This window comes from Parasteatoda tepidariorum, chromosome 9 (genome assembly GCF_043381705.1).
Source record: "Parasteatoda tepidariorum isolate YZ-2023 chromosome 9, CAS_Ptep_4.0, whole genome shotgun sequence".
NCBI classification, from domain to species: Eukaryota; Metazoa; Arthropoda; class Arachnida; order Araneae; family Theridiidae; genus Parasteatoda; species Parasteatoda tepidariorum.
The window spans coordinates 7920558-7934550 of record NC_092212.1 but is presented as its reverse complement, the minus strand read 5'-3'; the positions used below and the strand labels follow the sequence as shown (position 1 = coordinate 7934550).

General features: G+C 29.3%; 1 protein-coding gene across 1 annotated transcript; it reads right to left on the bottom strand.

Annotated features, from left to right (window-relative positions):
* Positions 1 to 9431: 9431 nt before the first annotated feature.
* On the bottom strand, positions 9432 to 13709 carry LOC139426409 (delta-latroinsectotoxin-Lt1a-like). The gene has a single exon (XM_071185205.1). It carries the CDS (start codon positions 12692 to 12694, stop codon positions 9476 to 9478), a length of 3219 nt encoding a protein of 1072 aa, XP_071041306.1. The 5' UTR covers positions 12695 to 13709; the 3' UTR covers positions 9432 to 9475.
* Positions 13710 to 13993: the final 284 nt, after the last annotated feature.

The following is a 13993-nucleotide window of genomic DNA, read 5'->3' as shown; positions in this document are numbered from 1 at the left end:
AGATCTCGAAAACTCAAATTTCAAATATGCGATTTTTTAAAATAAGACAGCTAAGAAACTGTTGCCCAATCTTCATTTTGTCATTCCAAATTGCATACTTTAAAACGAGAAAAATCGTATATCTAAAAAATGATAACAGATAATTAGTAATCATTATATTTTTTGCAAATATCTTTGTTTGAACAAACTTTTATACTTGAAAGCAAAATTTCACTCTCCGGCCTAAACTTCTGGGATCATATTTTCCAGATTGCGATTACCCCCTCTCCATATTTTGAGGATCAAGAGTCAGTCGGGAAAATTTTTTTTTTTAGAAAAAGTACGTTTTATGTCTGGTTTCATGGTTGAAAAATTGTCTATAATTAATTAGTATAGGTTGGCTCTTGAATCTAGTTGGCATGGCTCCTTACTTCTTTGACTCTTGAATCATTAAGTTTGAGTCCTATTACGCGAAAATCTGGTCATTAAAAATCAAAAGTTTGTCAGAATAAAAATGTTTTTCAGAATATTTTTGTTCACTGTACAAAAGATAACTGAATATCAATAAACGAGGATGCTATATTTGGTGTATACAAAATTGTTTAAAAAGCAATTAACATTTTATAAACCTATTTACTTAAAAAAAAAAAGATTTCTCAATGAATTTAATTTGAAATTTTTGTATACATGGGGGGGGGGCAACAGACATTTTTACGCCACAGTAGGTGACGTAAAAATGTCTGTTAGACATTTCACGGCTCGTAGCAAAAATTTTTGTGAAGCGTCTAAGGCTCTGCATTGCTTCCAAAGGTGGTCACATTCGAAGGTTGCTGAGATTTTATCAAATTATTTATAGTTGTTATGGTCATTTATTGTAGTAAACTTTTAGTATTTAGACTCAAAATGAACCGTGTATAGCAAATTTATACCACTTTACCTAATAAAACGTGTGTAAGAGAAAAAAAGACGAAAATTAAAGATAACACAAACTGTATTCAACAGAGCTTTAATAATTGTATATGACATTCCGTTTTAAAACAAAGAACAATACAGTGAAATACAGTGTACAATTTAATTATATGCTAAATAGATGCCTAATCTAATAGCTTTTCGTCATGAAACATTCCAAAAAAATTGGCAGATTTGTTTATATATTGTCCTATGATAATTGTCTAATTTGATTATCCCTCTGTTGCTTCACACTAATTACCCAATAAGTTTTTTTATTGTCTCATAAGAATTAACTTAAGTAATGCATTGTCCTTTGTTGACACAATCTTTTACTCAGTTGTCTTAATAGAATTGCATGGTATTTTTTCTCCGCCTTGTTTCACAGTTTCCCGAAAAGCGTTATTGTTGTTGTTTCATATTGATTAACCAATATGCTTCTGTTTTGTTGTCCTATTCTATCTTTGTTCTAAGATTGTCTGAGTCCTAGGATTGTTTTAAGATTTGTTGTCCTAAGATTGTCTGAGACGAATTGCTTTACTGTAATGATGAAACAGGAATAAAAAAATGCACACTTTACAAATTTATCACTGTAATTTGATTATTAATTGATCACCATGCCGAACTTAAGCCATAGATACCAGCAACACACGATTAATCAAAAACACTTTTGTGTTTATAATAAATGAAATATTTTTGTATATTATGATGCTATGTAATGAGCACTATCTTCAAGTTCCTTGGGTCAGGAATCATGAAAATTGATAATTTCGATTATAATTAGTCTTTTGAGCCAAAAAACTTTCACCACCATACCAACTAAACTATTTTATATAAAACTCGCAAAATACTATGATTAGTCTAAGAACAAAAAATTTGGGCAAAACTATACAAATTGTACTGAGAGTTTCCGTACGCCCGTGTGACACTACAAGTGATTCACTCTATATAGTTTCTAATGGTTTATATTCTGTAGATTATTTTAATGACTTTCTCAATGAATCATAGAACCAGTATATTTAAAGAGCATTATCTTAAAAAACAATGTCCACTCTAGGTAATCCTAATAGTTTATCATCAATTTTTAGCATCATCATCATGCAGAACTTCTCTATCAAGACTTCTGTAGAGTAACTTTTTTAATTCTGTTTTTAAAGAACTAATTTATTTTTGTTACTGAAGTAGAGACATGTGATGACATAAAATAATTCAAATTCAAAAATATTTTTAAAAATTAAAATGAAAAAAATAATTTTGTTTTCATTGAACATATATTCTTCCTTCAAAATGATTTGAGGTATCGGTTGGAAACACATAAATAATGTCTCAATGCATTTGTCACTCTATGCAGTAAAATTTGTTTCAGAACAAAGATTATATTGCAGAAAATTTATTCAGAATTAGAATTTCAAACTCTTTCTAAAAGCACTTCTTCTTCATTATGCAGAGCTTCTCTGCCAAATTTTCTGTAGAGTTCTGTAGAGTTCTGTAGAGAGTCGAATCATCAGTAGTGTAACTTTAATTCTGTTTCTCAGGACTTATATATTTTGATTACAGAAGCAGAGACTTGGGAAATCTTCATATTCCACGAAACTTCAGTTAGAATCATTGCAAGAAGAGATATAAATTAAATAGTTCTGTTTTCATTGAGTATGGATTATAAATCTTTAAATTATCTCGTGATAAACATATCACTTTATGCATTCGGAATTGTTTCATAAATAAGGAATATAATTTAAAAAATAAATTCAGAATGGTTCGAGATACTGATTAGAATCTTTTAAAATTGTCTTAGCATCATAATATCATTCAATACATTCAAAATTATTACACAAGCACAGAACATATTTCATAAAAATTTATTCAAAATGATTTGAGATAAAGATTAAAATTGTCTCAATATCGGAATATCATACAATACATTCAGAATTGTTTGAGAAACAAAACGCTAATTTGAAAAATTATGTTCAGAATAATTTTATTTGTAGTTTAAATATCTTACATTTTCTTGGTATACTTAATGCATTCAGAGTTGTTTCAGAAATAAATATCAGAAATGCATTTAAAGAAACTATATTCATAATGACTTGAGGTGTAGATTAAAAACACTTAATTTATCTCCCTTTTGAAACGTCCCTCAATGCATTCAGAATTGTTTCAGAATCCAAGAATACATTTTAGAAACTTTATTCAGAATGGTTTTAGCAAATAGATTAAAAAATCTTCATATCGTTTTATTATAGAATATCGTTCAATACATTCAGAATTGTTTCAGAATAAATTTCATAAGGTTTAATCTAAATGATTTGAGATGTAGCTTTAAAATCCTTAAAATATTTCAGGGTAAAAAGATCGCTAAATTCTTCAGGGTGAGAGCGATCGCACAACCTGAGTCTCGCATTTAAAATAGTTTCCGAAAATTCTTTCAGAATGATTTGAGGTACAGATTGAAATTCCTAAATTATCTTCCAAAAGGAATATCAATCATTGCATTCAAAATTGTTTCAAAAACTATGAATAAATATTCGAAACTTGAAAGCAATAAGATTTGAAATTCAAATCATTCGAATATAAGATATGCTTTTTTTAGGAAGTTTACGATTCTTACAGTAATATTTGAGTCACTCAAAAGTTCAAAATCAAAAATAGAGAAAACTGATGCAGTTTTTTCTATGTTATTTTTTAATGGAATTGAGTACTGTAATCAGAAACGCCTAGCCGAATAAAATCGTTTATTAATTGAAAGAATATAGTTATTCCATTAAAATATTTAAAAAGTATTCTTACTTAATTGTTACTTAATTGGCTTTTCATTGACTAATTATCTAAACATTATCAATCATAAAATTACAGAGGCTGTATACGGTACAGTTATTCTGTACCATTCCACATATAGAATTGATCGATTTATGAATTATAATAAACAGTTTACTCAAACAAATAAAATTATCTAAAATAAAACGTTCTTCCCGGTTCGAGATTAAAACCTCATGACCAAAATTCTCCCTATGAAATCTTCTCAATCCATCACATCGTGGGTACATAGCTTCTCTGGTTCATAACTTCACTATTATTTTTATCAAAATAATATTAATTATAAATTTCGAATTATTAAAATTATATCAAGCATAACTTATTTTTATTATAACTCAAGTATAAATTAATCAATAAAAATTATAAGGAAAAAAAATTTTTTTACATATTAAACTAACAAAAATTAAAGCTTTGAAATATAACTTTTTCTAAATTAATATTAAGCGTTTTTTATTCTGTGTTCTAAATTAAGAAGTAAACCGTAAAAAAATATTTAATTTAATAATTTCATTTTTATTAAAATTAAGTTATTATAAATTTAAACTTATTAAAAAGGTATAATATGGAAAATACTTTTATGAAGAATAATATATAGATTAATTATTAAATTTAATGATAATTATTAATTTAAAATTTTGAATGAAGTTTCGTCCACGCGAAGTTTTGCTCTCCAAGTTTAGTGCGACGAGTTTTCGTTCGTGAAGTTATAACCCATTACCGTTCGACCATTCATCTCTGTAGAATCTTCATAATATTGAACAGATGGTTGTTTAAATTAGATAAATAATAAACCAAGTAAAATCAAATATTTGTAAATGGTTGAAAACAGGCATTACAAATAAGTTTACTTGTAAAAAAAGGGATTTTATTACATTGTTCTAGAACTAATCAAAACAAAGTATTTTTCTCAACAATGAAACAGTAAAGAATAGTAGAGAATTTCACTATTACGGCACAACAGTTTACGATTCAACAATACATTAACACTATACAAGTTCAGAGGTTACATTTTTAAAAATTCTTTCTAAATTTTCACAAAACATTGATTTATTACATAGCATATTTAATTATACACAATTAAAACTATTAGATATTTAATAACAAATTGATAACATTAATCTATAATAATATAACTATAATTTATAGTTTTTACAGTTATAGATTTTAATAAAAGGAAGTATTTATTGAGATGAGTCGTATATTGAAACCATTATTATCTGAGCATTATTGCCATCATATCTAACAACAAAAAAGATAAATTTAGTTTTAACAGAATGCATTTGATGAAAAAATATACATTATATATTAGTTTTTCGTTATTTCTATTAATTCATACATGTTACAATATTTAATGACATGACTTTACAAAAATTATACTTCACATTGTGATAGGGGATTGATTATTTATATATTTTCAAGGGAAAAATTGATTAATCAATCTTTAAAATAAATGAAATAATTTGCAAAATGATATGCATCACAATTTTAATTAAATATGTATATTACAGTTGTATAAATCATAAGACAATTTTTAAACAGCAACTGAAGCTCGCTTCAAATCTGACTATTGATAAACTGTATTTAATCTTTTTATTAAAAATTTATGAAGAATTAATTAAGGAAAGAATATAAGGTAAATTATAAAGGTAGAGTATAAGGTAAAGTATTAGATAAAATATATTAGTAAATATAGATATTTAGCGTAGGTTTTGTGAAATAATATCATTACTTTTGAGATTTCAGTTCATTTTAATTACTAAAAATTTATATATTTTACCGCTTTTTTTAGAGAATTAAAACAAATATTTTTTTCCAATTAAGTTTCCTTTTTCTACATTATGGAAAGATAACACAATGTGTTAAGAAACAAATATATGGCTCTGGCACATTTTCTCTAGCACTCAATCACCCGACGACACGAATTCCTGACTCCGTTTGCCCGACTTTTCCCGACACGTACGTTTTCGGGACTAGTTCGTTTGCCCAAAAACTCATTTGTTCGACAATGCATTCGACAAAAAAAAATTACGAAAACCGTAACTGATTGACACATATAATTGAGTGGATAAATCTTTATTGTAAATGCTAGCTATGCAGTCTACGCTCTTTAATACTATCCTCCATTCGAGCTATCTATCCATATTGTAACAATACATTAAGAATCGCATTTTATTCCACGAACGCAATGTTATTTGAACGTCTAATCGAACATTCAAACTGAACCGTTTATTTTAATATTGCAAATGGCATTTAGCAATTTGATTCGTCAGCAAATTTGTTTTTATTACCACTCATTAAATGGGAATCATCCGGATTACTTCTTTGAATGAAGGAAAAATAAAGCACCCTTCAAATTCTTTAAATAAGCGGACGAATTCTACAGTCAGAATAAAAACAGTGTAATTAATATGAATACGTCTAATAAACAAGAGCGAACAATATTACATAAACGTTAACGAAAAATAACAAAAATTATATGCATTTCTCTTACATCCTATCGGGTAAATCTGTCGGGAAAACGGAGTCGACCATTTGGGTTGTCGGGCTACCCAGTGTCGGGCAATTCACCGTTATACATGTATTAATAAGTAAATGTGCATTTTAGTCTTCTTAAAACACATTATTTTAGTTATCTAGAGAATGAATTCATGCAATAAAATATGCATCTGCTTAACACGTTATGCCCACGTAGGCAAAAGCTACAAAACTTTACGTGAAGGTAATAATGATGTGCTCGATTATAGTAACTGGATATTCATAAGATTTTTTCCAGCAAATTAAAGCAATTATTCGCCAAGAAAGAAAGCAAATAGGATATATCGTTAAATATAACCTATTTTCGGATCACGATTAAAAACTGAATTCTTCTTAAATTTTGACAAAAAAAAATTTTGTAGACATTTTTATATTCCATTAACAGAATCATGCAAATTTTGATGTAATTTTCAGCTTGCAATTAATAAAAAAAAATCGAGTAAGAAAGATTTTTCATGAGCCCGTCTCATCTCTATAAAAAAAACTTCAGATGATACATTATAGAAATTAGAGCTCGATGACATAATATCCGAGCCCAACCGAGTATGTCAGATTAAGAGATAAAAATTTCAGAGTTTATGTGCAATTCTGAAAGACTATATCATAATTATTACGGACGTTATGAGCGGGAGATCTTATGTAACATTCATAATTATTCTAAAAAGTTCATAAGACATAAATATTTTTTTAATTACAATACTTTCTTTTAAACCCGGTTGAATTGTATTAATGCACACTACTTATTTCTGTGAAAAGTATTTTTTTAATGATTTCAATTTATTTTTGTTCCTAAACCTTTTAACTGCATATGAAATTTATAATATGTTTATTTTCTGATTTGTTTAAAGCATATATTTCTGAAGAAAGTTTGATATTAAGCATTCTTAAAATTTTTAACAAGTTATTGCATTAAATTTAACTAGTGCGAAACATGTTTTTATTTATAGATAGTTTTTACAATGACGTTTAGATTTTGATATAGTTATGTATTATTTTGATATAGTTTGAATAGTATATGTAATTTAAAATGTGTCCTGATTATCAAAGCATTTTTGAAAAATTACAACAGGCTTGGAGAAGATCATATTAAATCATAAGAAAATTACGATACGCTGAAAAATGTGATTAAACTTATTAAAATAGTTCTTAATTATGCTTCATATTAAATAATTAAAAAATTAAATAATTACGTACATTATAAGTGAAACAAATCTTCGCAACCTTCTAGATCAGTGGTTACCAACTGGCGGCCCGCGAACTAAAATATATTAGTTGTCATTTTTTTGCGGACAATTTTCGTAAAAAAATCTGTGCGTATTTTCATCAATGAAATTTATAAAGAATAACAATAGAAACCGTCCTACTGACACTTCTTTACTCCATCTCTTGAGACTCTCAACAACTGAACTTGAGGTGAATATCCATTCTCTGGTGGTTGCAGCAGACAATCCTCAAATCTCTCATTTTGTATGCTACTATGCAAGTTTTAATACCAATCTTTTTATAGATTTATACCTTAACAATTTGATATCTGTTGCACATTAATTGTTTCACACATAGGTGCACATTAAAGTTATTGTAGCCAGAATTTTTTAATATAAAATTAAATATTTTTAAATATATACTTCTTATTTTAATTTGTAATTCAATACTGAACTTGATAACTGATAAAAACTTGATAAACACTTGATAAAACTGTATAACTTGATAAAAATCTGACAGTAATATTTTATGTTCCTTCAGACATAAAAGAGTCCTATGAAAAATTTTGATGGAGTTGCGGCCCACAATTTGAATAGTGTTTTAAATTGCGACCCCCGGCCTTATGTAAGTTGGAAACTCCTGTTCTAGATAAATGCTAAAAACACATTAAATTTAAAATTATATTTATTCCGTAATTAGAGCTTTAAACAAAGCACGATGACGTCCCTAATCTCAAACCTAGCCTAAATGACATAGATTATCTTATTATAATAAATATAATATGTTATAATCAGAATTTGCTTCAATTTTGCCCTTTTATTATTATTATTATTATTTTGAAAATGTTGAAATGTCACGTCACTCAAACAAGCAATTAGTAGGAGTTTTGGAAATTGAAAAATATAATTCCAAAAATTTTTTTTAAGTATTTCCTTATAAGTTACGATAGTTCAGAAATTGAAGTAATAGATAAATTAGAAAATTATTATTTTTTTTTATTATAATTTTTATATATTAATTAGTATTTTTAAATTAATTATAATTTTCTTTAAAAATTTAGACTGACTTATTTAAACTGGAATATACACCCTTCTCTGAAAACGATTAAGAATATGTAAATATAAAAAATTAAAATTGTTACTGTTTAACAATATTTCCTTCGAATGAATAAATTATATCGATATCTATCGTGTGTTACGACATCTTATGTGTACCAGTAGGATACAATAAGTATCTCTTATCAATTAGGTAATCGTAGTGTAGGAAAACGTTATTATTGACTATACAATTATTGTTTCCAACTGTTAAATACAGAATACTTCTGGTAAATACAGAAAAATTATACTCTTTTAAAATAATTCTTTTTTTGTTGTATTTCTTTTGATGTGCTTCAGAAAATTAGTATCCATAGTATAAAGCTCATAAATATAGCGTCAAAATTCAAATAGAACCGAGTTATTTCTCGAGAACATAATAGTAATAATTACATGCACTCCTATTAAAAAAAAGTCTTTCCTGATATACCTGTGGCAACGATATGCTTTTCTTTATGTGTTGATGAAAAAGAAAGCTCAAAAGAATATGTATAAGGTTTCAAAATTTTCAGTGATTGAGATTTTTTAAATAGCTCATCAACAAAATTCATAATCAAAAATCGAGAACTTCTTGATCATAAACGTAATTCTTTAAAGTAGAAAAACTGTTTTGTCGGCATTTATTATATTTACAAACAGATGTCCCCTGGAAATTAGAGTTCATTTTTCTTTTTAATTCTACATGAAATCTGTAAAAAAACAAAAATTCTTTTTTCTTAGAATTATGAATATTTTCATGACAAAAGAGCTATTTAAAAATAAATTTAGTTTCACTTATTTTAAAAAGGTTTAAAGCGAATTTAACCGGAAAAAATATTTATCAGTCTATCTACTAAACATAAGATTTAATGAAGTTTACTTGAGCCCTATTAGTAGGGAATTTGTTTTTTGATGTACTTTAATCAAATTCGAAATGTTTTCTCAAAGCAGGAATGTTCAACTGAACTTACCAGCTTTCTGTCGATCATATTTTTGGAAAAAATTATTTGTGGTTCATTCGGTAAAACCGCGTTCAGAATTCCCCTAACTTCTTCAGGTCTTAACGAAGCAAACTCGTTTATATAGGAGCATAACGTGTTCATAAATTTACTGTCATTACCGCTATGAATGGCTTTGTGTATCTTTGAAAAAACATCAAATGAATCTAAATTTTCCGAACCCTTTTCATTTAATAAGTTATTCAATTTCTCGGTTATTTCCAAAGCCTGAGCCGTCGCATCGTAAGGAGAGTTTACAAACTTCCAGTTTGAAACATATTTCTCGTTAGTAAATTTGCGAATGAGTAAATCTAACAAGAGCAAAGCACCAGTGACATCAACATTTGAGTGAGTTTTGAATTCCTTAACTTTCATGTCTTCATTCAGTTTGTAAGGATCAGCTAATAGCTTAGCTCTATTTTTGGTGAAATGCTTTTGGGGAAAGTGTCTACTATATTCTCTAAATTTTTCGCTTTTATGCTCGGCATTTAAACTTCTTTTTTCAAACTTATTTCTATCACAGCGACCTTTTTCAACCAAATAATCAAACATGAAATTCTTTTCCTTCGATAATTCACACGATCGTTCATCTACATCCTTAGTGTATTTGCCATCTGGCAACATTTGTATCCAATCGCCCTCTATAGATACTATCTCCTTAACGATTTCGGTTTGTTTGTTAAGGATTGCTATAGCAAGGGGTGTATAGCCTTCGGCAGTCTTTTTGTAAGCTTTTGCGATGCCATAAAGCATTAAGCTAGTAACACCTCGCTTCAAACCTGCTTGAGCAGCTAAATGCAGTGGCGTCTGCTGATCTACATCAGGCTCATCTGCAGAAATTTTTCCCTTTATCCCTTTCCACCGTACCAAACCATCTACTAAGTCATCATGTTTAAAATAGGCTGCAAAATGAAGAGGAGTCCATTTTTTATCTGAACCAGGAGAGTTTATATTATCAACACCAAAATACACGAAACCGTCAAACATACCGTTATACCCTTTCATCGCGGCATAGTGTATGGGAGCCATGTTGTTTTTGTCTTTAGCGTATATATCACATCCCTTCTTGCGCATTAAATTGAAAGCATTTTCTATCGAATTCAACAAAACTGCGATGTGTAAGGCTGTTAGTCCTAATGTATCTTTGGCATTCACATTTACCTTATTACTATTGATAAATTGTTGAACAATTTCGGTGCTCAACGAATTATCTGAAACAGCGATGTGTAGAGCAGTTTTTCCTGATTTTTCAACCTCGTTAGGTTTGATTGTATCACTACCTAATAAATATTCTACACTTTTCTCGGACTGGAAACGCACTGCTAAATGCAAAGGTGTTACACCATGCTCATTTGTTTTTGTATTGACGTCAGCGCCCTGTTGTACAAGCTCGTAGACGAAATCATCTCTTTTGTTCTCAACAGCTATGTGCAAAGGAGTGTAACCTAATGAATCTTTTTGATTAATAATTTTACGATCAACTTCTAAAATTCGCTTCAACATATTCACTCTTCCTGCTGCAGCTGCTGCGTGAATCACGCTTCTTTTGCTTTCAAAAACGGCAGAAACGCTAGCACCAAGACTTAAAAGTTTATTCATATTCTGCAATATACTGTTGTCATTGTAAGAGTTTTTAGACGCTAAATCATATAAATCTCTATCAAGATCCCTAAACTGTAACTGAGATCCAGAAATAAAACGAACCACTTCTGGTGGATTATTATCAAATTTCCGGAAAACAATTCTGTTTTTTGGGTTGGAATTTCTAATTGATATCTGAGGGTTAGCAATGTCGAGCACTTCTTGAGTTACCCATTTGCTAATTTTGGAATATTTACCTTTTTCCTCGTACTGAAGTGCGTAGCTAACTTCGACTCCTCTTTCCCAATCTAAAAAGTTCGTTTTGCTTACTTTCCCACCAGCATTAAAGATTATATCAATTTCATTTATAGGCGTTTCTTCTATGATCTGTAAGCTCATAATCTGAAAATTTTGTTTTATCGATTTCAAATCATTTGTTTTTCTCACAATATCACTATATAAATCTTTTTTAGCGTTTTTGATGTTGTGTTTGTCCTGTACTTCTTCCATAATCTTTATGACATCGTTAACTATGCCATTGTTGGCTATTGTAAAAATGTGCTTAAACGTTGTAAAATAAAATATGAGGCGATCAAGATATTTATTAAATTTAAAAAGATCTCGTTCCTGGTAGTAATATTCGGCAACGTAAGTATACTGATTTAATAAAGAAAGTACAATATTGGAATATGTAACGGTTCCGAAACTGAGAGCAGTTAGAGCATTGTAAGCATTCTGGTGATTTATATCTTTTGGGATAGCGTACTTTTTATCGATGATCGAAAACAGCGCTTCGTACAACTTGCCACCCAGTTTAACGTAGTTGAATAAGAGATTATCTCCTATCTCTTGCTCTATAAAATTCACATATTGATCTTTTGGAGCGTGTCCTCTATTGCTTTCACTAAACGTAAAAGATTTATAAGCTTTGTTTATAGTTGAAACCAATTCATTAACGTCTTGTCCTTCTATAGAATTTAAAATGTTCTCAAATCCTCGATCCATCGCGATTCTCATATTTTCTACTTCCGTTAAAGTTTTTTTGACGGTATCAGAAATGTCTTTCAATATTTCTGTTTGCTGATCTAACTTCCTGTTTATTTCGCCTAAAGTTTTGTTTAGTCTCCCTTCTAATTCATAAAATGGTACATCAGCGCAATCTCTTTCAATGGAAGCGGACCCTAGAATTCCTTTGCCTAATGCCGCACCAAAACACACTCCAGACAGCGCTAATCCCAATCCGGGCAACAATAGAATGCCAGCCACTGCTGCCGCTGTTCCGAAGAATCCCATTAAAGTATCTGCCCAATTCATGCGACGATCGAAATCTTTGCATTGAGCGGCTAGTCTTTCAAGATCGGTCAGTCTTCTAAAACGCATTAGCGTGTTTATGTCATTGAAAATTACCATGTTTTCGACAGTAGCATTACTTCTTCCAAATCGCTCCGCCATTTTTACATTATGGCTGGATTTTTCAGCGGCTAATCTTTTGACATCTTGTTTTTTAAATTGCTTTAGAATATTCAAGTCCCGAGTAAGCTTTTTACTGTAATCGGAGGTCATTATTTAAAAAGAAAAATATCTATACTTACTTTTCTTTCCAATAATGAGCAAAAAAACCTTTCGAAAAAGGCTGTCGATGACTTTTAAATTTGTCAATATATATAATTCTTTCAACAAAAGATGACAACTCGAAGGCGGACAAGATGACTGTTTTTAGAACATGACAACCCATGAAAAATTTAACAATGAAAGATAGTTGACTGCTCTTTTTTAGTTATTGACGCAAAGCATCTGTTTGTTAAGACATTTTTTCTAAGAAATGCTCACGTCAAAGAACTTGATATTTTATTAAATACTGTAACATTTCTACATCTGTTTGGATTGTTTGCCATACATTTTTTAAGATTTTCAAATCTGTTATATCAATCAATCTGGGTTATTCCATGGCACGTAAAAAAGTATTTCAAAATTTTTTAAACACATGTGCGCACTAAAATGCCTTTCTCTGATATTTACTGCATTCACATCGACAAAAATTTTCCTAGCGAAATAAATTTAAAGTTAAAATTCGTAACAAGTACGGACAGGAAAAACTGCGGATATTCTGCAAATAAAACAAAAATTGAATCTTACTTATTTGTTTAATTCATTTAATTTAAATTATTCGGTTCAAAAAGTAATTGATTTATGAAAGAAGACTGCTGCATATGCTCAAACTAGTGAGTAAAATATTATTTTTACGTTTTTTATTGCTTTTAGTGATGTAAAACTCCTATAGTTTTTGATAGACAGGAAAGAAAACTTCAGTGTTTTAGGGATTAAACCCGGAATTTTGAGTAAGATTGGGAATTTTGGAGGACAATGAAACTGGTTTAGTTCCGAAATAAATTAAGACCGATACCGCTCACTCTCGTTCCCTACTCAGGCTGATTAAAGTGGTCATCCACCCGCTTACAGCAGATAGTGATGCTTGAATTAATTTGGTGTTCTACTGGGAACGATCAGTCCATTGCGAGACCACAGAATCTGACTTTTTCAACTATGAGCTGTGAAGATTGCATGCTAAGTGCAATATTAATCTAAAATAATAAATATATAATGAGTAAAAAAATTCGAAATTTCTCTAACCCTCTCAAACATTTATTTAACGAGATCGGGGGGACTCAAAAGTCACGTTTTTATAGAATTTTAAAATTGACAGCATTCACAATTAAGTAAATTGCGTCTATCAAAAGCAAGCAGACTTTTGGAATTGAAAAAAAAAAAATACCGGCATTCCGGTAAAACCTTTCTTTTTTCCTAAAATTGGAACAAAGTTTTAATTTGTACGCATTTGACTAGATATACAGTAAAACCTCT